Here is a 24,374-nt window from a genome sequence, read left to right on the forward strand (position 1 = left end):
CAGCATTCAGCTTTTTAATAGATATGAAAGTTAAAGTAAGTTTCAAACCACTCCAGGCAACTGGGATAAAGATCTCTGAAACCCATTAAAGAAACTAAGTGGAATGAGGTTGAGAAATCCCAATGCAACTCCCAACACAAATTGGCTTTAAATCTGACACCAGTAATGGGAAACTGCAGCAATGAAAGCAATCATGGTCTATGCTATCAGGCCAGTGGGGACAAGTTTAATATTTTATCCAGCTTCAGTTCGCTCATGAACATGATGTTAAAGCCAGTGGCATTTGGAATACAACCATAGAAACTGACGGAGCACACGGGACTCAAACGCATTTTAATTTAGATTTATTTTACAGTTGTATATCTTTCCTCTGGGAAACCAGGCAAGACGGTGGAAGAGAAACATTCTTGTGCCATTATTTTTTATTAGGCTTTTTCCTTCACAGTCCAATTGCTCTACAGATCACGACTTGGTAATCAGAGACTCCAGTGCCTTCGCCACCTGCTCGGGGTTTAAATTATCCAACGGTACATTTCTCTCTCTCCCAAACTCTGGAACAGGAGGGAAATAAAGAAAAACAGGCATCATGAGTCGCTCAACGCTATTATCTCATTTACTGCAGAATTCGGTGTTCAGTCAAGCAGTTTCAATAAAGTCATGCTCGGAGGAAATAGCAATTTACCTGCAAGACATTTTCTCCTCTGTTTATAGTGTGGAGATGGGAGAACAGGGTAACAGAATAAGAACTTGGTATTTTTACAGCACCTTTCATGACCTCGGGGTGTCCCAAAACACTTTAGAACCAATGAAGTTGTTTCAAACAGTATTTTCACTTCAAATACCAGTGGACAATTTATGTACAAATATCTCACAGTGACGTACTGATCAGATTGTCTGTTTTAGTGATGTTGGTTAAGGGACAAATGTTGGCATGAGAGAAAACTCCGCAGATCATCTGCAAAATAGTGGCTGAAGGATCTTTATGTTTACCTGAGGGGACAGATGGGGTCTTGGTTTAATATCTCATCCAAAGGGTGTGAACTGAAGGTGCCGTATTCCGTACTTTTAAATAATAATCTTTATTGTCACAAGTAGGCTTACACTGACACTGCAATAAAGTTACTGTGAAAATCCCCAGTCGCCACACTCCGACGCCTGTTCGGGTACAGAGGGAGAATTCAAAATGTCCAATTCACTTAAAAGCACATCTTTCGGGACTTGTGGGAGGAAACCCACGCAGACATGGGGAGAACCTGCAGACTCTGCACAGACAGTGACCCAAGCCAGGAATCGAACCTGGGACCCTGGCGCTTGTGAAGCAACTGCTACCGTGACGCGCAAATACAATACACAATAAATATCTTCCGGTGCTATAATGTGTGTTTTCCTATTTACTTTATCCCCTCCCAACGTGACAGTTCTACCAGGAGTTTCTGGTCGTATTTGGGTTGGACCTTAGATGATTGCAGGGCCCAGGAGACAGCAAGTTAGGAATTGGGCAGCGGAGTATAAAGCCATTATTACGGAGGTATGGAACACTGTGGGCAAGTTGTACAGGTATGCTATGGTTGAGGACAGAATGATTAGAAAATAAAGCAACCTTCCCATCACCTCCCAACAAATTCTCATCCCCCCTGCCTGTCTTCATGTTTTCTTTCCCACATCAGCCATCCTGGAGTGTGCCCCCCCCCCACCCCCCCCCGTCTGAGCTGGATTGAAACTTGGCAAGCAAAATAAAATAGTCTAAAGCCACAACTCTCCCTTTGACAAATTTACACTGCTATTCATACTGTGATATGTAGTTCGGCGTTCCTTACCATATCGAGCCCAGGCTTTAGACTGTACACCAGCACATTCTCGGATTAGAATAGGAAATTCTGGATTTGCCTTCTTCAATGCCACATAGTGCTGCTCGATGAAATCCCTGATTGAACCAAAAACACCCAACAGTAAGTCCACAGTTTACCCTCCTTATGCCAGCTCTTTGAGCGATCCAACTGGTACCCTGCTCTCCCTCGAAGCCCTGAAAATGTTCACCTTACAAGTGAAAGCTACTGGTGAGTCTACTTCCACCACCAAAGGCAATGGATTCCAGATCATTGCTTGCTGCATCAACGTTTTCATGTTGCCTCTGGTTCTTTTGCCAATTACCTGAAATCTGTGTTGAACAGTCCTTTAACTTGTTTTTGTCAGGCTTTAAAATATCAAAAATGAGCACTGTGCTCGAAAGTACAATGTTGTCCTCTGACTGCATTACAAAGAAATAATTTATACAGCACCTTTCATAGTTTAGCACAGGGCTAAATTGCTGGCTTTGAAAGCAGACCCAGGCAGGCCAGCAGCACGGTTCAATTCCCGTAAGCCGGAATGTGGTGACTAGGGGCTTTTCACAGTACTTCATTGAAGCCTACTTGTGACAATAAGCGATTTATTTCATTTCATTTTCATAATCTTGGGACACCCCAAAGTGCTTCACAGCTAACTAAGACTTTTGAACTGTTCTGACTCATAAAACCTGGCAGCCAATTTGCACACACAAAGATAAGATCATAAGACGCAGCAGCAGAAATAGGTCATTCGGCCCATCGAGTCTGCTCCACCATAATGAGATCATATCTGATCTGATGCGATAATCCTCAACTCCACTTTCCCATCTTTTAATATAATCTTCATTAGTGTCACAAGTAGGCTCACATTAACACTGCAATAAAGTTACTGTGAAAACCCCCGAGTAGCCACATCCCGGGCATCTGTTTGGGTACACGGAGGGAGAATTGAGAATGTCCACTTCACCTATCAGCACGTCTTTCAGGACTTGTGGGAGGAAACCGGAGCACCCGGAGGAAACCCACGCAGACACGGGGAGAACGTGCAGACTCTGCACAGGTAGTGACCCAAGCTGGGAATCAAACCTGGGTCCCTGGCAATGTGAAGCAACAGTGCTAACCACTGTGCTTCCGGTAGTCCCCGTAACCCTTGATTCCCTTATTGATTAATAATCTGTCTTTCTCGGCCTTGAACATATTTAACAACACTGCCTCTGGAGCTCTCTGCGGTAAAGAATTCAACAGACTCACTACGCTCTGAGAGATGGAATTCCTCATCTCTCGGGTCTTAAATGGGTGAACCCTTACTTTTGAGATTATGTCCTCTGAACCTAGACTCTCCCACAAGGGGAAACAATCTCTCAGCATCTACCCTGTCAAACCCCCTGAGAATCCTATATCTCAATAAGGTCACCTCTCATTCTTCTAAACTCCAATGAGTACAGGCCCAACCTACTCAACCTCAAGAAAATCCCTCCAAATCCGGGATTAACCCAGTGAACCTTCTCTGGACTGCCTCCTACGCCAGTATATCTTTCCTTAGAGAAGGGGTCAAAATCTTCACCGTATTCCAGGGTGTGGGGTCTAACTAGTGCCTTGTATAGTTTTTGCAAGATTTCCATCTTTTTATAAAACAATCCCTTTGAAATAAAGGCCAACATTCCACTTGCCTTCTCAATTAGCTGAACTTGCATGCTAGCCTTTTGTGATTTATCTCACAGCGATGAGATACCTGATCAGGCCAACTATTCTCGGTCCTGGTTGAGGAATAGCCCATGACACTGGCTAAAACTCCTTTCCTCTTTGAATTGTGCTATGAGATCTTTTACATCCACCCGACAGACAGAGCCTCAGTTCGATCTCTTGTCTGAAGGACAGCGACTCAGACAGTGCAGCATTCCCTCAGCACTGCACTGAGGTGTTAGCCTAAATGATGTGCTCCGAAGCACAGGCTTGAACCCACAACCTAACTCAAGTAGAGAGTGCGCCACTCACTGAGCCACTGCTGACGCCTACAAATCTTGCTGCATGGCTACGCTCTGCCCAATCTTGTCCACCCATTTCTTGTAACAAGTTTAAACCAGGTGGAATTCATCCTTTCTGCAAATGGCAGAACAGCTGACGGCAGCTAATATCGCAGTGGTCTGATAAGTTGTACAATGAAATATCAGACCAAAGGTGCTGAGAAAGAAACATTTTCTCAATAGCGGTTAAGTGCATTATAGGGATCATTTATTCCAAGGGCCAGTTTCTCATCATTCCTCTTTGGATCTCCCTCAACTCTTTCGTGCCAATTCCCAACACCATATTCTTCAAATCTGTCATTTATGTTCAAATGTCAGACAGACTGCAGTGAGATACTGATCAGATTATCTGTCTATGTGCTGTTGGTTGAGGGATAAACGTTGGCAGATGAACACCAGAGAGCATTCCCCAGATTTCTGCAAAATAGTGGCCGAGGGACCTTTATGTCTGCTTGAGAGCGCATGGGCTTCAGTTTAATATCTCATACAAAGTATTCGGGTTGGACCTTAGATGGTTACATTGCTCAGAAGGAAACCTGCCCCCCCCACCAAACATCTGGTCAAAGATTTATTTACACCTTCACTCATCAGGAGGGGAAATGACCCAGGTAAACCCAAAGGGCCATACATTCCCAAGAAGAAAGGGCAGCAAAACCACAAGGAAATAGGAATGGTTACTGAATGAGTAGGAGGTCGTCTGGCACCGTGGGTAGCGCCTCTGCCTCGGAGCCAGAAGCGATGCTTGATGTGAGGTGGCCCCCCTCAAGCTGCAAGCCTCGGGCGAAGGTCAAACGACCAGTTACAGGTAAAAAAACCTCGCTACTGGAACAGATGGATTTGGTGTGGGAAGAGAAACAGCAAATTGAATGAGTACTGCCCATTGAATGAGGGAGAATGTGGTATAAGGCGCGTGATAATCAGAAACTAGTTATAGTAAATTCATAACCTCATGTTCTGTGCATCAGAACCTCGGGTTCGTGTCCATCAGACCAAACTAGAACTGATCGTATTGGTTGAAACTGGAGGCTACACTGTAGAGATACGCTAACTGGAGGCTCCATCTGCCTGGTCTGCTGGACACAAGTACATATCCCAAGAAAGGAGATGAAGTGATGTCTTTGTTGTTTGCTTGTCATTACTGATTTAGAATGGCTGCCCTGTTTACCCATGCAACAACTGTTCCACTTCAAAAAAAAACTTCATATGTGAAACACAGAATTATTGACAAACATAGTGAGGGTCTTTCTTTAAAAGCATGTTATTGATAGCCATTAAGATTCTTTCAACCCTTATACGGAGATCAAGACGCTACAAACAAGCATATATATTTTTTTTAACAAATGTTTTATTAAAGCTTTTCCAACCAACGTTTTTACATAACAAAGATAGAAGTACAAATAATAATAAAAATAAACAAGAATTATTAAACAGAACAAGGTGGGTGTTCTCTTCATATAAAACTTACATTATATCAACAGTGAACCCCCCCCCCCCCCCACCCCCCCGCCTCCCCTCCTCCCCTCCTCCAGGATGCTGCTGGCAATTACTGCTCCCCTAGGACCCTCTCAAGGCACGGTAGCATCGTGGGGGCAGCACAGTAGCATCGTGGACAGCACAATTGCTTCACAGCTCCAGGGTCCCAGGTTCGATTCCCGGCTTGGGTCACTGTCTGTGTGGAGTCTGCACGTTCTCCCCGTGTCTGCGTGGGTTTCCTCCGGGTGCTCCGGTTTCCCTCCACAGTCCAAAGATGTGCAGGTTAGGTGGATTGGCCATGATAAATTGCCCTTAGTGTCCAAAATTGCCCATTGTGTTGGGTGGGGTTGCTGGGTTATGAGGATAGGGTGGAGGAGTGGACCTTGGGTAGGGTGCTCTTTCCAAGAGCCGGTGCAGACTCGATGGGCCGAATGGCCTCCTTCTGCACTGTAAATTCTTTGAAAAAAGGCAAACTTTATTCGCTCCAGGCTGAGGACCCCCGCCATGTCGCTAACCCAGGTCTCCACACTCGGGGATTTTGAATCCCTCCACATTAACAAGATCCGTCTCCGGGCTACCAGGGAGGCAAAGGCCTCTTTCGCTTCCTGCACTCCCGGATCCTCCGCTACCCCAAATATCGCTACTGTTGGACTTGCCTTCACCCGAGTGTCCAAAATCCTAGACATCACACTCGCAAACCCCTGCCAGAATCCTTTAAGCGCCGGGCATGCCCAAAACATATGGGCATGGTTCACCGGACTCCCTGCACATCTCGGGCACCTGTCCTCCACCCCAAAAAACTTACTCATTCTTACCGCCATTATATGCGCGTGATGCACCACCTTAAACTGAATTAAGCTGAGCCTGGCACATGACGAGGAAGAGTTCACCCTGCCCAGGGCGTCGGCCCACAGGCCCTCATCCAGCTCCTCCTCCCACTTGCCCTTCAACTCCTCCACTGAGGCTTCCTCCACCTCCTGCAGCTCCTGATATATGTCCGACACCTTCCCCTCCCCTACCCAGATGCCAGACACCACCATGTCCCCACCTGTTTTCTAAGAAAGTCCGGAACTTGAAGGTACCTGAACGCATTTCCCGGGGACAGGCCGAACCCTCCTCCAGCGCCTGCATGCTGGGGAAAATCCCGTCTATAAACAGGTCCCCCATCCTCCTAATACCTGCCCTATACCAGCCTTGGAACCCCCCATCCATCCTACCTGCAGCAAATCTATGGTTATTCCGTATCGGGGTCCACACAGAGGCCCCTCCTCCTGCCTGTGTCTCCTCCACTGCCCCCAAATCCTCAGTGCCGCCGTCACCACCGGACTTGTGGTGTATGGCGCTGGTGAGAGCCGTGACTAGTGCCCCTAGGCTGGTGCCTCTGCATGACGCCGCCTCCAGCCGCCCCCCTCCTCCATCATCCACTTCCTAATCACAGCCACATTGACCGCCCAATAATTGCTGCAGAAGTTCGGCAGAGCCATCCCCCCCCCCCCCCGGCTAGAATACCCTTTTAACTCACGGGGTTTTATTCGCCCACACAAATCCCGTAACAATCCTATTCACCCGCTTAAAAGAGGACTTGGGGATTAAAATGGGGAGGCACTGAAATATAAAGAGGAAGCTGGGGAGAACCGTCATCTTCACAGTCTGCACCCGTCCCGCCAGGGAAAACGGGAGCATATCCCACCTTTTAAACTCTCTCTCCATCTGCTCCACTAGCCGGGTTAAGTTGAGCCTGTGCAGGGCATCCCAGTTCCTGGCCACTTGTATCCCCAAGTACCGAAAGCTCCTCTCTGCTATCTTGAGCGGGAGCTCCCTCAGTCTCTCCCCCTGGCCCCTAGCGTGGACCAAAAACATGTTCCCCATGTTCAATTTATACCCCGAGAAGCTCCCAAAGTCCCTCAGGATCCGCATGACCGCCCCCATCCCCTCTAGCAGGTCCGGAATGTACAACAACAGGTCATCCGCGTAGAGGGAGACCCGGTGTTCCTCTCCCCCGTGCACCAGCCCCCTCCAGTCCCTTGAAGTCCCGAGCGCAATGGCCAACGGCTCAATTGCCAGGGCAAACAGCAACGGGGACAGGGGACACCTGTCTCGTCCCTCGGTGCAGCCTGAAATACTCCGACCGTAGCCGGTTCGTGGACACACTCGCTACAGGGGCCTGATACAGCAGCTTGGCCCACCCTATAAATCCCTCCCCAAATCCAAACCTGCCTAATGTCTCCCACAAATACTCCCACTCCACCCTGTCAAAGGCCTTCTCCACGTCCATTGCAGCCACCACTTCCGCATCCCCCCCCACCCCTCCGAGGGCATCATGATAATATTCAGGAGCCTCCTCACATTAGTGTTCACCCAGCAAACTCCCATCAAAAGCAATGTGACAATGACGAGGTCAGTTTGTGTGATGCCGTCTGAAGGATGAAATATTGGTCAGGACACAGACTCTTGCTGGTCTGTGAAATGATGCCATGGAATTTTTAAAAACTAATTTACGGTATGTGTGGGTCGCTGGCTAGACCAGCATTTGTTGCCCATCCCTAATTGCCCTCGAGAAGCTGGCAGTGAGCAGTCTTCTTGAACTGCTGCAGTCTCTCAGCTGTAGGTACACCCACTGTGCTGTTAGGGAGAGAATTCTAGGATCTTGCCCCAGCGACTGTGAAAGAGCGGCGATATATTTCCAAGTCTGGATGGTGAGTGACTTGGAGGGGAACCTCCAGGTGGTGGGGTTCCCAGGTATCTGCTGCTCTTGTCCTTCCAGATAGTAGTGGTCGAGGGTTTGGAAGGTGCTGTCTAAGGAACCTTGGTGAGTTATTGCAGGGCATCTTGTAGATGGTACACACGGCTGCACCTGTTCATCGGTGGTGGAGGGTTTGAATGTTTGCGGAACGGGGAGCAATCACGCGGGGCTGCTTTGTCTTTGATGGTGTTGAGCTTCTCAAGTGTTATTGGAGCTGCACTCATCCAGGCAAGTGGAGAGTATTCCATTACACTCTTGACTTGTGTCTTGTAGATGGTGGTCAGGCTCTGAGGAGTCAGGAGGCGAGTTACTCACCACAGGCTTTCTAGCCTTTGACCTGCTCTGGTAACTACAGTATTATACAGCTGGGCCAGTTCAGTTTCTGATCAATGGCAAATGCCCCCCCCAGGATATTGATAGTGGGGGATGCAGCGATGGTAATGCCATTAAATGCCATGGCACTTGTGTGGCGCAAATGTAACTTGCATTTGTCAGCCCAAGCCTGGATATTGTCCATGGACAATATTTGGACATGGACTGCTTTAGTATCTGAGGAGTTGTGAATGGTGCTGAACATTGTGCAGAAACATCCCCACTTCTGACCTTATAGTGGAAGGAAGGTGATTGATGAAGCAGCTGAAGATGGTTGGGCCGAGGACACTACCCTGAGGAACTCCTGCAGTGATGTCCTGGAGCGGAGGTGATTGACCTCCAACCTCCACAACCATCTTCCACTGTGCCGGGTGTGAGAGTTTTTCCCAATTCGCATTGACTCCAGATTTGCTAGGGCTCCTTGATGCCATTCTCGGTCAAATGCTGTCTTGATGTCAAGGGCAGTCACTCTCACGACTGACGTTCAGCTCTATTGTCCATGTTTGACCCAAGGCTGTAGTGAGGTCGGAAGCTGACGCTGGCGAAATCTAAACTGAGCGTCCTTGAACAACTTATTGATAGCACTGTTGATGACCCCTTCCATCACTTTACTGATGAGACGGTAGTTGGCCAGGTTGGATTTGTCCTGTTCCTGGTGTATACGGCATACATGGGCAATTTTCCACGTTGCCGGATAAATGCCAGTGTTGCAGTTGTACTGGAACAGCTTGGCTAGGGGTGCGCAAAGTTCTGGAGCACAAGTCTTCAGGACAATTGCCGGAATATTGTCAGGTCCCAAAGCCTTTGCAGTATCCAGTGCCTTCAGCCGTTTCTTGATATCATGTGGAATGAATGGTATTGGCTGAAGACTGACATCTGTGATGCAGGGGGCCTCCGGAGGAGACCGAGATGGATCGTCCACTCGGCACTTCTTGCTGAAGATTGTTGCAAATGCTTCAGCCTTGTCTTTTGCTCAGATGTGCTGGGCTCCTCCATCATTGAGGATGGGGATATTTGTGGAGCCTCCTCCTCCAGTGAATTGTTTAATTGTCCACCAGCATTAAGGTTGGATGTGGCAGATCTGCTCGCTGGTTGTGGGACCACTCAGCTCTGTCTATTACTTGCTGCTCATGTTGCTTGGCACAAATGTAGTCCTGTGTTTTATCTTTGCCAGGTTTACACCTAATGATTAGGTATGCCTGGCACATCCTTCTGCACTCTTCATTGATTTGGGGTTGATCCCTGGCTTGGTGGTAATATGTCAGATCATGATGCTGCAGATTGTGCTCAAGAACAATTGTGCTGCTGCTGATGGCCCCCAGCACATCATGGATGCCCAGCCTGGCTTCCGGTAGCGGCCATGACCTGCTAGGTCACGCGAACGGCAGCTCCCGCCGGGACTGGTGTTTCGGGCCGCTAAAAGGAGCGGCGGCAGCAATTGACAGGAGGGGCCGGCATGGGAACGGACGTGGGAGAGCGCCCCCCCCCCACACTGGTGCATGGAGAGGACCAGGAGCGGAGCCAGCAGACGCGCGAACCCGGGGAAGAAGGTCGAGAAGGTCCGAGAGGACAAAATGGCGGCCAGAGAAGATCGGGAGGTGTGGGCCAGCGAACAGCAGGAGCTCCTTAAAAACTGCTTCATGGAGCTGAAAACGGAGATGCTGGCCTCCATGGAAAGAATTGTGGTGACCCAGAAGGCGCAGGAGGAGGAGATCAAGGAGGTGAGGAGGAAGGTGGCGGGGAACGAGGACGAGATCCTGGGCCTGGCGGTGAAAGTGGAGGCGCACAAGGCGCTACATAAGAGATGGCAGGAGAGGCTGGATGACTTTGAGTGCAGGTCTCAGAGCCACAATCTGCAGATCCTGGGCCTTCCCGAAGGAGCGGGGAGGGCGGACCCGAGCACGTATGTGGCCACAATGCTGGGGCCTTCCCGCGGCCCGTGGAGCTGGATGGGGCGCACAGGGTTCGCGCCAGAAAGCCGAGGGTAAACGAGCCACCGAGGGCGATGGTGATACGGTTTCAGCGCTTGGCAGACTGGGAGCGATTCCTGCGGTGGGCGAAGAAAGAGCGGAGCAGTAAGTGGGAGAATGGCGAGATCCGAATTTACCAGGACCTGGGAGCTGAGCTGACGAGGAGGCGTGCAGGTTTTAACCTGGCGAAGGCGGTCCTCCATGGTAAAGGGGTGAAGTTTGGGCTCCTGCACCCGGCGAGACTGTGGGTAACATACCAGGACAGGCACCACTATTTTCATACCCCAGACGAGGCGTGGTCGTTCATCAGGCAGGAGAAGCTGGACCTGAACTCAGGGACTGTTGTATGAACAAAGAACAAAGAAATGTACAGCACAGGAACAGGCCCTTCGGCCCTCCAAGCCCGTGCCGACCATGCTGCCCGACTAAACTACAATCTTCTACACTTCCTGGGTCCGTATCCTTCTATTCCCATCCTATTCAAATATTTGTCAAGATGCCCCTTAAATGTCCCTATCGTCCCTGCTTCCACTACCTCCTCCGGTAGCGAATTCCAGGCACCCACTACCCTCTGCATAAAAAACTTGCCTCGTACATCTACTCTAAACCTTGCCCCTCTCACCTTAAACCTATGCCCCCTAGTAATTGACCCCTCTACCCTGGGGAAAAGCCTCTGACTATCCACTCTGTCTATGCCCCTCATAATTTTGTATACCTCTATCAGGTCTCCCCTCAACCTCCTTCGTTCCAGTGAGAACAAACCGAGTTTATTCAATCGCTCCTCATAGCTAATGCCCTCCATACCAGGCAACATTCTGGTAAATCACTTCTGCACCCTCTCTAAAGCCTCCACATCCTTCTGGTAGTGAATTGAACACTATACTCCAAGTGTGGCCTAACTAAGGTTCTATACAGCTGCAACATGACTTGCCAATTCTTATATTCAATGCCCCGGCCAATGAAGGCAAGCATGCCGTATGCCTTCTTGACTACCTTCTCCACCTGTGTTGCCCCTTTCAATGACCTGTGGACCTGTACTCCTAGATCTCTTTGACTTTCAATACTCTTGAGGGTTCTACCATTCACTGTATATTCCCTACCTGCATTAGACCTTCCAAAATGCATCACCTCACATTTGTCCGGATTAAACTCCATCTGCCATCTCTCCGCCCAAGTCTCCAGACAATCTAAATCCTGCTGTATCCTCCGACAGTCCTCATCGCTATCCGCAATTCCACCAACCTTTGTGTCGTCTGCAAACTTACTAATCAGACCAGTTATATTTTCCTCCAAATCATTTATATATACTACAAAGAGCAAAGGTCCCAGCACTGATCCCTGTGGAACACCACTCGTCACAGCCCTCCAATTAGAAAAGCATCCCTCCATTGTTACTCTCTGCCTTCTATGGCCGAGCCAGTTCTGTATCCACCTTGCCAGCTCACCCCTGATCCCGTGTGACTTCACCTTTTGTACTAGTCTACCATGAGGGACCTTGTCAAAGGCCTTACTGAAGTCCATATAGACAACATCTACTGCCCTACCTGCATCAATCATCTTAGTGACCTCCTCGAAAAACTCTATCAAGTTAGTGAGACACGACCTCCCCTTCACAAAACCGTGCTGCCTCTCACTAATACGTCCATTTGCTTCCAAATGGGAGTAGATCCTGTCTCGAAGAATTCTCTCCAGTAATTTCCCTACCACTGAAGTAAGGCTCACCGGCCTGTAGTTCCCGGGATTATCCTTGCTACCCTTCTTAAACAGAGGAACAACATTGGCTATTCTCCAGTCCTCCGGGACATCCCCTGAAGACAGCGAGGATCCAAATATTTCTGTCAAGGCCTCAGCAATTTCCTCTCCAGCCTCCTTCAGTATTCTGGGGTAGATCCCATCAGGCCCTGGGGACTTATCTACCTTAATATTTTTTAAGACACCCAACACCTCGTCTTTTTGGAACACAATGTGACCCAGGCTATCTACACCCCCTTCTCCAGACTCAACATCTACCAATTCCTTCTCTTTGGTGAATACTGATGCAAAGTATTCATTTAGTACCTCGCCCATTTCCTCTGGCTCCACACATAGATTCCCTTGCCTATCCTTCAGTGGGCCAACCCTTTCCCTGGCTACCCTCTTGCTTTTTATGTACGTGTAAAAAGCCTTGGGATTTTCCTTAACCCTATTTGCTAATGACTTTTTGTGACCCCTTCTAGCCCTCCTGACTCCTTGCTTAAGTTCCTTCCTACTTTCCTTATATTCCACGCAGGCTTCGTCTGTTCCCAGCCTTTTAGCCCTGACAAATGCCTCCTTTTTCTTTTTGACGAGGCCTACAATATCACTCGTCATCCAAGGTTCCCGAAAATTGCCGTATTTATCTTTCTTCCTCACAGGAACATGGCGGTCCTGTATTCCTTTCAACTGCCACTTGAAAGCCTCCCACATGTCAGATGTTGATTTGCCCTCAAACATCCGCCCCCAATCTATGTTCTTCAGTTCCCGCCTAATATTGTTATAATTAGCCTTCCCCCAATTTAGCACATTCATCCTCGGACCACTCTTATCCTTGTCCACCAGTACTTTAAAACTTACTGAATTGTGGTCACTGTTACCGAAATGCTCCCCTACTGAAACATCTACCACCTGGCCGGGCTCATTCCCCAATACCAGGTCCAGTACCGCCCCTTCCCTCGTTGGACTGTCTACATATTGTTTTAAGAAGCCCTCCTGGATGCTCCTTACAAACTCAGCCCCGTCTAAGCCCCTGGCACTAAGTGAGTCCCAGTCAATATTGGGGAAGTTGAAGTCTCCCATCACCACAACCCTGTTGTTTTTACTCTTTTCCAAAATCTGTCTACCTATCTGCTCCTCTATCTCCCGCTGGCTGTTGGGAGGCCTGTAGTATACCCCCAACATTGTGACTGCACCCTTCTTATTCCTGATCTCTACCCATATAGCCTCACTGCCCTCTGAGGTGTCCTCTCGCAGTACAGCTGTGATATTCTCCCGAACAAGTAGCGCAACTCCACCTCCCCTTTTACATCCCCCTCTATCCCGCCTGAAACATCTAAATCCTGGAATGTTTAGCTGCCAATCCTGCCCTTCCCTCAACCAGGTCTCTGTAATGGCAACAACATCATAGTTCCAAGTACTAATCCAAGCTCTAAGTTCATCTGCCTTACCCGTAATGCTCCTTGCATTAAAACATATGCACTTCAGGCCACCAGACCCGCTGTGTTCAGCAACTTCTCCCTGTCTGCTCTGCCTCAGAGCCACACTGTCCCTATTCCCTAGTTCTCCCTCAATGCTCTCACCTTCTGACCTATTGCTCCCGTGCCCACCCCCCTGCCATACTAGTTTAAACCCTCCCGTGTGACACTAGCAAACCTCGCGGCCAGTATGGGGGTGAAATGTGCGGGTGGGGAGGGACCGAGGGGAGGACAGCGAGTAAAGCATAAGTTTATGGGCATGTCTGCCCTAGTTTGGGTGGGGGTTTTGTTGATTGTTCTGCTTGTTTTCCAGGTGTTTTGTTTTCCAGGTGTTCGGTGCTAGGGGGTGGGAAGCACCCGAGACGGGCTGTCCGGCGCACGTGGAGGTCCCAGATGGCGCTTGCCCCTCTACCCTGCGGGGGAGGGGGGACAGGGACCCAAAGGAGGCAACAAGTTAAGGGTTGGTGTATAGAGGCGGGAGTGGCCGGGGTCAGCATGGGTGAGCTGACTCACGGAAGCACAGTGGGGGGGGGGAACCAGAGCTAATCGGATGCTTGGCCAGGGTGGGGGGGGGGGGGGGTGCTGCTGCTTTGCTGACTGAAGGGGAGCTAGGTGAGGGGTATGGATGTAGAGTCGGGCGAGGGGGCCGCTGGGGGAGAGCTGGAGGAGGGAGGCAGGGGCACGCGGCTGGCCGAAAAAGGGAGATGACTAGTCGGCAAGATGGGGGGGTGGTTAACCCCCTGACCAGGCTGATCACGTGGAACATGAGGGGCCTGAATGGGCCGGTCAAGCAGTCCCGCGTGTTCTCGCATTTGAAGGGGTTGAAGGCGGACGTGGCCATGTTGCAAGAGGCGCACTTAAAGCTCGCGGACCAGACGAGGCTGAGAAAAGGATGGGTGGGACAGGTGTTTCACTCGGGGTTAGACTCCAAGACCAGAGGGGTGGCCATTTTGGTCAGTAAACGAGTGGCGTTTGAGGCAGGGAGCATCGTGGCGGACAAGGGGGGCAGGTATATAATGGTGAGTAGCAAGCTGCAGGGGGCCCGGGTGGTGTTAGTTAATGTATATGCCCCGAACTAGGCGATGCGGACTTTATGAGGCGCGTGTTGGGTAGGATCCCGGACTTGGAGGTAAGTCACCTGATAATGGGAGGGGACTTTAATACGGTCTTGGATCCGAGCTTGGATCGTTCCAAGTCCAGAACGGGAAAGAGGCCGGCGGCAGCCAGGGTCTTGTGGGAGTTCATGGGCCAGATGGGGGGAGTGAACTCCTGGAGGTTTACGCGGCCAAGGACGAAGGAGTTTTCCTTTTTCTCCCATGTCCATAAAGTCTATTCGTGAATAGACTTCTTTGTGTTGAGTAGGGCGTTAATCCCGAGGGTGGAGGGGGTTGAATACTCGGCCATCGCGGTCTCGGACCATGCCCCGCACTGGGTGGACCTGCGACTGGGGGCGGAACAGGGTCAGCGCCCTCTCTGGCGACTGTATGTCGGGCTGCTGGCGGACGAAGAGGTGTGCGGGCGGATAAGGAGGAGTATTGAGAACTATGTGCGAGCAAATGACACAGGAGAGGTGACGGTGGCAGTGTTTTGGGAGGCTCTGAATGCGGTCATTAGGCGAGAGTTAATCTCCATTAGGTCCCATTGAGAGAAGGAGAGGGCGGAGAGGGAGAGACTGGTGGGAGAGATACTCAGGGTAGATAGGAGGTACGCGGAGGCCCCAGAGGCGGGGGGCTGTTGAACGAGCGCCGGAAATTACAGGCGGAGTTTGACTTGCTGTCCACGGGGAAGGCTGAGGTGCAGCTGAGGAAAGCGAAGTGGGCAGTGTATGAGCATGGGGAGAAGGCGAGTAGGATGCTGGCGCACCAGCTGCGCAGGAGGGAGGCAGCCAGAGAGATTGGGGGAGTGCGGGATAGGGAAGGCAACATGGTGCTGAGCCCAGATAGGGTTAATGAAGTCTTAAGGGAGTTCTACGGGAGGCTATACGAGTCGGAACCCCCCCGGGGAAGGGATGAGGCGGTTCATGGACCGGTTGAGGTTCCCAAGGGTGGAAGCAGAGTGGGTGGAGGGACTGGGGGCCCCGATTGAGTTGGAGGAGGTAGTCAGAGGGCTGGCAGGCATGCAGACGGGCAAGACCCCGGATGGCTTCCCCGTAGAATTTTATAAGAAGTTCTCGGAGCTGTTGAGCCCGCTCCTGCTGAGAACCTTCAATGAGGCAAAGGAGAAAGGGATCCTCCCTCCGACAATGTCGCAGGCATTGATCTCGCTTATCCTGAAGGAGGAGAAGGACCCGCTTCAGTGTGGGTCCTACAGGCCAATATCGCTCCTGAACGTGGATCAAGCTGTTGGCAAAGATTCTGGCCACCAGAATAGAGGACTGTGTCCCGGGAGTGATTGGGGAGGACCAGACGGGGTTTGCTAAGGGCAGGCAGCTGAACAGGCATGTGAGGAGGCTCCTGAATATTATCATGATGCCCTCGGTGGGGAAGGGATGCGGAAGTGGTGGCTGCGATGGACGCAGAGAAGGCCTTTGACAGGGTGGAGTGGGAGTATTTGTGGGAGGCGTTAGGCAGGTTTGGATTTGGGGAGGGATTTATAGGGTGGGTCAAGCTGCTGTATCAGGCTCCTGCAGCGAGTGTGTCCACAAACCGGCTAAGGTCGGAATATTTCAGGCTGCACCAAGGGACGAGACAGAGGTGTCCCCTGTCCCCGTTGCTGTTTGCCCAGGCAATTGGCTATTGTGCTCAGGACTTCGGGGGCTGGGGGGGGGGGGGGGGGGGGGGGGGGGGGGCCTGGTGCGTGGAGGGGAGGAGCACCAGGTCTCCCTCTACGCGGATGACCTGCTGTTGTAAATTTTGGACCCGTTGGAGGGGATGGGGGAGGTCACGAGGACCTTGGGGGACTTTGGGAGGTTCTCGGGGTGTAAGTTGAACGTGGGGAAGAGTGAGCTGTTCGTGGTCCACGGTAGGGGCCAGGAGGAGAGACTGAGGGAGCTCCCACTCAGGATAGTGGAAAGGAGCTTTTGGTACTTGGGGATACAAGTGGCCAGGAACTCGGATGCCCTGCACAGGCTCAACTTAACCCGGCTAGTGGAGCAGATGGAGAGAGAGTTTAAAAGGTGGGATATGCTCCCGTTTTCCCTGGCGGGACGGGTGCAGACTGTGAAGATGACGGTTCTCCCCAGCTTCCTCTTTATATTTCAGTGCCTCCCCATTTTCATCCCCAAGTCCTTCTTTAAGCGGGTGAATAGGATTGTTACAGGATTTGTGGGGGTGAATAAAACCCCGTGAGTCAAAAAGATATTCTTGGAGCATAGCCCGGGGAGGGGGAGGGGGGGGGGAGGAAGAAAGAGAGGGGAGGAGGAAGAAAGAGAGGGGAGGAGGAGGAGGAGGACTGGCTCTGCCGAACGTCTGCAGTTATTACTGGGCAGCCAACGTGGCCATGATCAGGAAATGGATGATGGAGGAGGGGGCAGCGTAGGGGCGGTTGGAGGCGGCGTTGTGTAGAGACACCAGTCTAGGGGCACTTGTTACGTCTCCGCTGCCGTTCTCGCCGGCGCAATACACCACTAGTCCGGTGGTGACGGCGGCACTGAGGATCTGGGGGCAGTGGAGGAGACACAGGGGAGAGGAGGGGGCCTCGGTGTGGACCCCGATACGGAATAACCACAGATTTGCTCCGGGTAGGTTGGATGGGGGGGGTACCAAGGCTGGTACAGGGCAGGTATTAGAAGGATGGGGGACCTGTTTATAGACGGGGTCTTCCCCAGCATGCAGGCACTGGAGGAGAGGTTCGGCCTGCCCCCAGGGAATGCGTTCAGGTACCTTCAGGTTCGGGACTTCCTTAGAAAACAGGTGGGGACATTCCCGCGGCTGCCCCCACGTAGGATCCAGGATAGGGTGGTGTCTGGCGTCTGGGTAGGGGAGGAGAAGGAGTCGGACATATATCAGGAGCTGCTGGAAGTAGAGGAAGCCTCAGTGGGGGAGTTGAAGGATAAGTGGGAGGAGGAGCTGGGCGAGGAGCTGGGTGAGAGCCTGTGGGCCGATGCCCTGGGCAGGGTGAACTCCTCCTCATCATGTGCCAGGCTCGGATTAATCCAGTTTAAGGTGGTGCATTGGGCGCATATAACGGCGGCAAGAATGAGTAGGTTTTTTGGGGTGGAGGACAGGTGCCCGAGATGTCCGGCGAATCATGCCCATATGTTTTGGGCATGCCTGGCGCTTAAAGGATTCTGGCAGGGGTTTGCAAGGGTGATGTCAAGGGTTTTGGACGCTCGGGTGAAGGCGAGCCCAGCGGTAGCGATATTTGGGGTAGCGGAGGATCCGGGAGTACAGGAAGCGAAAGAGGCCGAGGTACTGGCCTTTGCCTCCCTGGTAGCCCGGAGACGGATTCTGTTAATGTGGAGGGATTCGAAACCCCCGAGTGTGGAGACCTGGGTTAGCGACATGGCGGGGGTCCTCAGCCTGGAGCGAATAAAGTTTGCCTCGAGAGGGTCCTTGATGGGGTTCTCCCAGCGGTGGCATCCTTTCCTTGACTTTCTTGGGGAGCAGTAATTGTCGGCGGCAGCAGCATCGTTGGGGGGGGGGGGGTACTGTTGATATAATGTGAGTTTGGCATGGAGACAAAACCCACCCTGTTCTGTTTTTTTTTTTAAATCTCTGTTGTGTAAGTAGTTTCATTGTAAGCTTTGGACTATGTTTATTGTTATTTTCTATTACTATCTGTATTTCTATTAATGTTATGTAAAAACGCTCATTGGAAAAACTTTAATAAAACATTTTTTATTTTTTGTTTTAATGGATGCCCAGCCTGGAGTTGCTAGATCTGTTCTGAATCTATCCCAATTAGCTCGGTGGTAGTGCCAGTGAACACGATGGGAGGGTATCCTCAACATGAAGAAGGACTTCACCTCCACAAGGACAGTGCAGTGGTCACTCCTACCGATACTGTCATGGATAGATGAATGTGCAGGAGATAGGCTGGTGAGGATGAGGTCAAGTATGTTTTTCCCCATTGTGGGTTCACTAGTTATCTGCCACGCCCCCTCAACCGGTGCCACCCGTCAGATAGCTCGGCGACCCCCAAACCGGTGCCGTCACTCGTCACCACACATTGCTCGCTCGATGACGGTCCTTTTGACAACGCAGCACTCCATCAGGGCTGACTGTCCGACGGCCAGCGCTCCCTCAAGATTGCCGCTCCGACGCTCCATCAGTACTAACCCCAAGTGCAGTGCTCCCTCAGTACTGACCCTCTGACAGTGCAGCGCTCCCTCAGTACTGACCCTCAGACAGTGCAGTGTTCCCTCAGTACTGACCCTCAGACACCCTCTGACAAAGCAGTGCTCCCTCAGTACTGACCCTCAGACACCCTCTGACAAAGCAGCATTCCCTCAGTACTGACCCCTGACAGTGCAGCACTCCCTCAGTACTGACCCTCTGACAGCACAACACTCCCTCAGTACTGACCCTCTGACAGTGCAGCACTCCCTCAGTTCTGACTCTCTGACAGTGCAGCACTCCCTCAGTACTGACCCTCTGACAGTGCAGCTCTCCCTCAGTACTGACTCTCTGACAGTGCAGCACTCCCTCAGTACTGACTCTGACAGTGCAGCACTCCCTCAGTACTGACCCTCTGACAGCACAACACTCCCTCAGTACTGACCCTCTGACAGTGCAGCTCTCCCTCAGTACTGACTCTCTGACAGTGCAGCACTCCCTCAGTACTGACCCTCTGACAGCACAACACTCCCTCAGTACTGACCCTCTGACAGTGCAGCACTCCCTCACTGACAGTGCAGCACTCCCTCAGTACTGACCCCGACAGTGCAGCACTCCCTCAGTACTGACCCTCTGACAGTGCAGCACTCCCTCGTACTGACCCTCCGACAGTGCAGTGCTCCCTCAGTACTGACCCTCTGACAGTGCAGCTCTCCCTCAGTACGGACCCTCTGACAGTGCAGCACTCCCTCAGTACTGACTCTCTGACAGTGCAGCACTCCCTCAGGACTGACCCTCTGACAGTGCAGCACTCCCTCACTCCTGACCCTCTGACAGTGCAGCATTCCCTCAGTACTGACCCTCTGACAGTGCAGCACTCCCTCAGTTCTGTCCCTCTGACAGTGCAGCACTCTCTCAGTACTGACCCTCTGACAGTGCAGCACTCCCTCAGTACTGACCCTCTGACAGTGCAGCACTCCCTCAGTACTGACCCTCTGACAGTGTAGCACTCCCTCAGTACTGACCCTCTGACAGTGCAGCACTCCCTCAGTACTGACCCTCTGACAGTGCAGCACTCCCTCAGTTCTGTCCCTCTGACAGTGCAGCACTCCCTCAGTACTGACCCTCTGACAGTGCAGCACTCCCTCAGTACTGACCCTCTGACAGTGCAGCACTCCCTCAGTACTGACCCTCTGACAGTGCAGCACTCCCTCAGTACTGACCTTCTGACAGTGCAGCACTCCCTCAGTACTGACCCTCTGATAGTGCAGCACTCCCTCAGTACTGACCCTCTGACAGTGCAGCACTCTCTCAGTACTGACCCTCTGACAGTGCAGCACTCCCTCAGTACTGACCCTCTGACAGTGCAGCACTCCCTCAGTACTGACCCTCTGACAGTGCAGCACTCCCTCAGTACTGACCCTCTGACAGTGCAGCACTCCCTCAGTACTGACCCTCTGACAGTGCAGCACTCCCTCAGTACTGACCCTCTGACAGTGCAGCACTCCCTCAGTACTGACCCTCTGACAGTGCAGCACTCCCTCAGTACTGACCCTCTGACAGTGCAGCACTCTCTCAGTACTGACCCTCTGACAGTGCAGCACTCCCTCAGTACTGACCCTCTGACAGTGCAGCACTCCCTCAGTACTGACCCTCTGACAGTGCAGCACTCCCTCAGTACTGACCCTCTGACAGTGCAGCACTCCCTCAGTACTGACCCTCTGACAGTGCAGCACTCCCTCAGTACTGACCCTCTGACAGTGCAGCACTCCCTCAGTACTGACCCTCTGACAGTGCAGCACTCCCTCAGTACTGACCCTCTGACAGTGCAGCACTCCCTCAGTACTGACCCTCTGACAGTGCAGCACTCCCTCAGTACTGACTCTGACAATGCAGCACTCCCTCAGTACTGACCCTCTGACAGTGCAGCACTCTCCCTCAGTCGGGAGAGCCGCGCACTTGCTCACGAGCTGGGCCTCCATCACCCTCCCGGTGCCCTTCACCCCCGGTGCCGCCTGCCGCTCGCTCCCGGGCTCAGTCCTCCCCGCGGACGCCGGGTTGGTACTGACCTGGTGCCCTGGCTGGCCGTCGAGGTCTGACACAGGTGGATGCGGACCTCCCGCAGGTTTTTGCTGAGTTTGGAGCCGATGCCTCTCACCACCGCGCCCGCCGCGGCAGCCGCCATCTTCCTGCCCTTGGCCTGGTCCTCCCCCCACCAATCAGATCCACCCCCTGTCTGATTGACACCGATCCACACCAATCAGCGGCGTGTGAACGCGGAGCCCCGCCTTAATTACAGTTTGGCTTGACCAATCCGACGCTTGTATCTATGGGGCGGGCCCAGGATGTTGATTGATGATAAGATTGACCAATCACAGTGGGGACCTGGCAGTGACCCTTCACCAATAGGAGCAGGCATCTTAGGATTGACGTCGGGCCGGACCAATCGCAGGACGGGGGTGGTGCGACATACCGCCGGGTACTGTGGGATACGCGCGGAGTTGGGAGGAGTCGCCCAGTGCTGGTTTTGTTGTTGGGGCGATTAGATCGTCTTTTTTCTTGTGAACGAGCGGAGCCGCCACCTGTTCAAGATGCCGGAAAGAGACAGTAAGTAACCGGCAGGCCAGGGCCGAGTGCGGCTTCCCGCCGGGGTGAGGGGGTTACTGCTGCCCGAGGCCTGGGCCTGCCGTGTGGAGGGCAGCCCGGGCCCTGTCCTGCTCCGCCAGCCCCGGGATCAGCGGCCGCCGCTCCGATCCATCTAATCTTGCTCAGGACACAACCCTCTTCCCCTAATAGACACCACTGAGGGTCACTGTCAGAGGGTCAGTACTGAGGGAGTGCCGCACTGTCAGAGGGTCAGTACTGGGGGAGTGCTGCACTGTCAGAGAGTCAGTACTGAGGGAGTGCTGCACTGTCAGAGAGTCAGTACTGAGGGAGTGCTGCACTGTCAGAGGGTCAGTACTGAGGGAGTGCCGCACTGTCAGAGAGTCAGTACTGAGGGAGTGCTGCACTGTCAGAGGGTCAGTACTGAGAGAGTGCTGCACTGTCAGAGGGTCAGTACTGAGGGAGTGCCGCACTGTCAGAGAGTCAGTACTGAGGGAGTGCTGCACTGTCAGAGAGTCAGTACTGAGGGAGTGCTGCACTGTCAGAGGATCAGTACTGAGGGAGTGCCGCACTGTCAGAGGGTCAGTACTGAGGGAGCGCTGCACTGTCAGAGTCAGTACTGAGGGAGTGCTGCACTGTCCGAGGGTCAGTACTGAGGGAGCGCTGCACTGTCAGAGTCAGTACTGAGGGAGTGCTGCACTGTCCGAGGGTCAGTACTGAGGGAGTGCTGCACTGTCAGAGGGTCAGTACTGAGTGAGTGCTGCACTGTCAGAGTCAGTACTGAGGGAGTGCCGCACTGTCAGAGGGTCAGTACTGAGGGAGCGCTGCACTGTCAGAGTCAGTACTGAGGGAGTGCTGCACTGTCCGAGGGTCAGTACTGAGGGAGTGCTGCACTGTCAGAGGGTCAGTACTGAGGGAGCGCCGCACTGTCAGAGGGTCAGTACTGAGGGAGTGCTGCACTGTCAGAGGGTCAGTACTGAGGGAGTGCTGCACTGTCAGAGAGTCAGTACTGAGGGAGCGCTGCACTGTCAGAGAGTCAGTACTGAGGGAGTGCTGCACTGTCAGAGAGTCAGTACTGAGGGAGCGCTGCACTGTCAGAGAGTCAGTAGTGAGGGAGCGCTGCACTGTCAGAGGGTCAGTACTGAGGGAGTGCTGCACTGTCAGAGGGTCAGTACTGAGGGAGTGCTGCACTGTCAGAGGGTCAGTACTGAGGGAGTGCTGCACTGTCAGAGAGTCAGTACTGAGGGAGCGCTGCACTGTCAGAGAGTCAGTACTGCGGGAGTGCTGCACTGTCAGAGAGTCAGTACTGAGGGAGCGCTGCACTGTCAGAGAGTCAGTACTGAGGGAGCGCTGCACTGTCAGAGAGTCAGTACTGAGGGAGTGCTGCACTGTCAGAGGGTCAGTACTGAGGGAGTGCCGCACTGTCAGAGAGTCAGTACTGAGGGAGCGCTGCACTGTCAGAGAGTCAGTACTGAGGGAGCGCTGCACTGTCAGTGGGTCAGTACTGAGGGAGCGCCGCACTGTCAGAGAGTCAGTACTGAGGGAGCGCTGCACTGTCAGAGAGTCAGTACTGAGGGAGTGCCGCACTGTCAGAGGGTCAGTACTGAGGGAGCGCTGCACTGTCAGAGAGTCAGTACTGAGGGAGTGCCGCACTGTCAGAGGGTCAGTACTGAGGGAGCGCTGCACTGTCAGACAGTCAGTACTGAGGGAGCGCTGCACTGTCAGAGAGTCAGTACTGAGGGAGCGCTGCACTGTCAGTGGGTCAGTACTGAGGGAGTGCTGCACTGTCAGAGGGTCAGTACTGAGGGAGTGCTGCACTGTCAGAGGGTCAGTACTGAGGGAGTGCTGCACTGTCAGAGGGTCAGTACTGAGGGAGTGCCGCACTGTCAGAGGGTCAGTACTGAGCGAGTGCTGCGCTGTCAGAGGGTCAGTACTGAGGGAGTGCTGCACTGTCAGAGGGTCAGTACTGAGGGAGTGCTGCACTGTCAGAGGGTCAGTACTGAGGGAGTGCTGCACTGTCAGAGGCTCGGTACTGAGGGAGTGCTACACTGTCAGAGGGTCAGTACTGAGGGAGTGCCACCCTGTCAGAGGGTCAGTACTGAGGGAGTGCTGCACTGTCAGAGGCTTGGTACTGAGGGACTGCTGCACTGTCAGAGGGTCAGTACTGAGGGAGTGCTGCACTGTCAGAGGCTCGGTACTGAGGGAGTGCTGCACTGTCAGAGGGTCAGTACTGAGGGAGTGCCACCCTGTCAGAGGGTCAGTACTGAGGGAGTGCTGCACTGTCAGAGGCTCGGTACTGAGGGACTGCTGCACTGTCAGAGGGTCAGTACTGAGGAGTGCCGCACTGTCAGAGGGTCAGTACTGAGGGAGTGCTGCACTGTCAGAGGCTCGGTACTGAGGGAGTGCTGCACTGTCAGAGGGTCAGTACTGAGGGAGTGCCACACTGTCAGAGGGCCAGTACTGGGGGAGTGCTGCACTGTCAGAGAGTCAGTACTGATGGAGTGCGCACTGTCAGAGGGTCAGTACTGAGGGAGTGCTGCACTGTCAGAGGGTCAGTACTGAGGGAGTGCTGCACTGTCAGAGGGTCAGTACTGAGGGAGTGCTGCACTGTCAGAGGGTCTGTACTGAGGGAGTGCTGCACTGTCAGAGGGTCAGTGCTGAGGGAGTGCTGCACTGTCAGAGGGTCAGTACTGAGGGAGTGCTGCACTGTCAGAGGGTCAGTACTGAGGGAGTGCTGCACTGTCAGAGGGTCTGTACTGAGGGAGTGCTGCACTGTCAGAGGGTCAGTGCTGATGGAGTGTCGCACGGTCAGTGCTGACCGAGTGCCGCGCATTGGGAAAATTTGTCTTTCTGATGTGACATTAAACTGAGGTATCATCTCTCCTCAGCTAGCATTAAAGAATTTAGGGGTCTAGACCAAATGGATTCCAAGGAGTG

The 24,374-nt window shown here is 52.7% G+C and overlaps 2 protein-coding genes across 3 annotated transcripts in view; one reads left to right on the forward strand and one right to left on the reverse strand.

The window, feature by feature from the left end:
* Positions 1–329: 329 nt before the first annotated feature.
* Positions 330–21,078, reverse strand: ndufa2 (NADH:ubiquinone oxidoreductase subunit A2). The gene is made up of 3 exons (XM_072512750.1): positions 20,903–21,078; positions 1,818–1,924; positions 330–551 (listed from the first exon to the last, which is right to left on the reverse strand). Exons 1-3 carry the CDS (start codon positions 21,016–21,018, stop codon positions 463–465), a joined length of 312 nt encoding a protein of 103 aa, XP_072368851.1. The 5' UTR covers positions 21,019–21,078; the 3' UTR covers positions 330–462.
* A 224-nt stretch (positions 21,079–21,302) lies between these two features.
* Positions 21,303–24,374, forward strand: part of ik (IK cytokine) — a 70,957-nt gene continuing 67,885 nt past the window's right edge. For both annotated transcript variants that reach the window (XM_072512751.1, XM_072512752.1), the window contains exon 1: positions 21,303–21,440. In XM_072512751.1, coding sequence (XP_072368852.1) covers positions 21,425–21,440 — 16 coding nt within the window. In that variant the 5' untranslated portion in view covers positions 21,303–21,424. The remainder of the gene's footprint in view (positions 21,441–24,374) is intronic.

Source organism: Scyliorhinus torazame, chromosome 7 (assembly GCF_047496885.1).
Source record: "Scyliorhinus torazame isolate Kashiwa2021f chromosome 7, sScyTor2.1, whole genome shotgun sequence".
NCBI classification, from domain to species: Eukaryota; Metazoa; Chordata; class Chondrichthyes; order Carcharhiniformes; family Scyliorhinidae; genus Scyliorhinus; species Scyliorhinus torazame.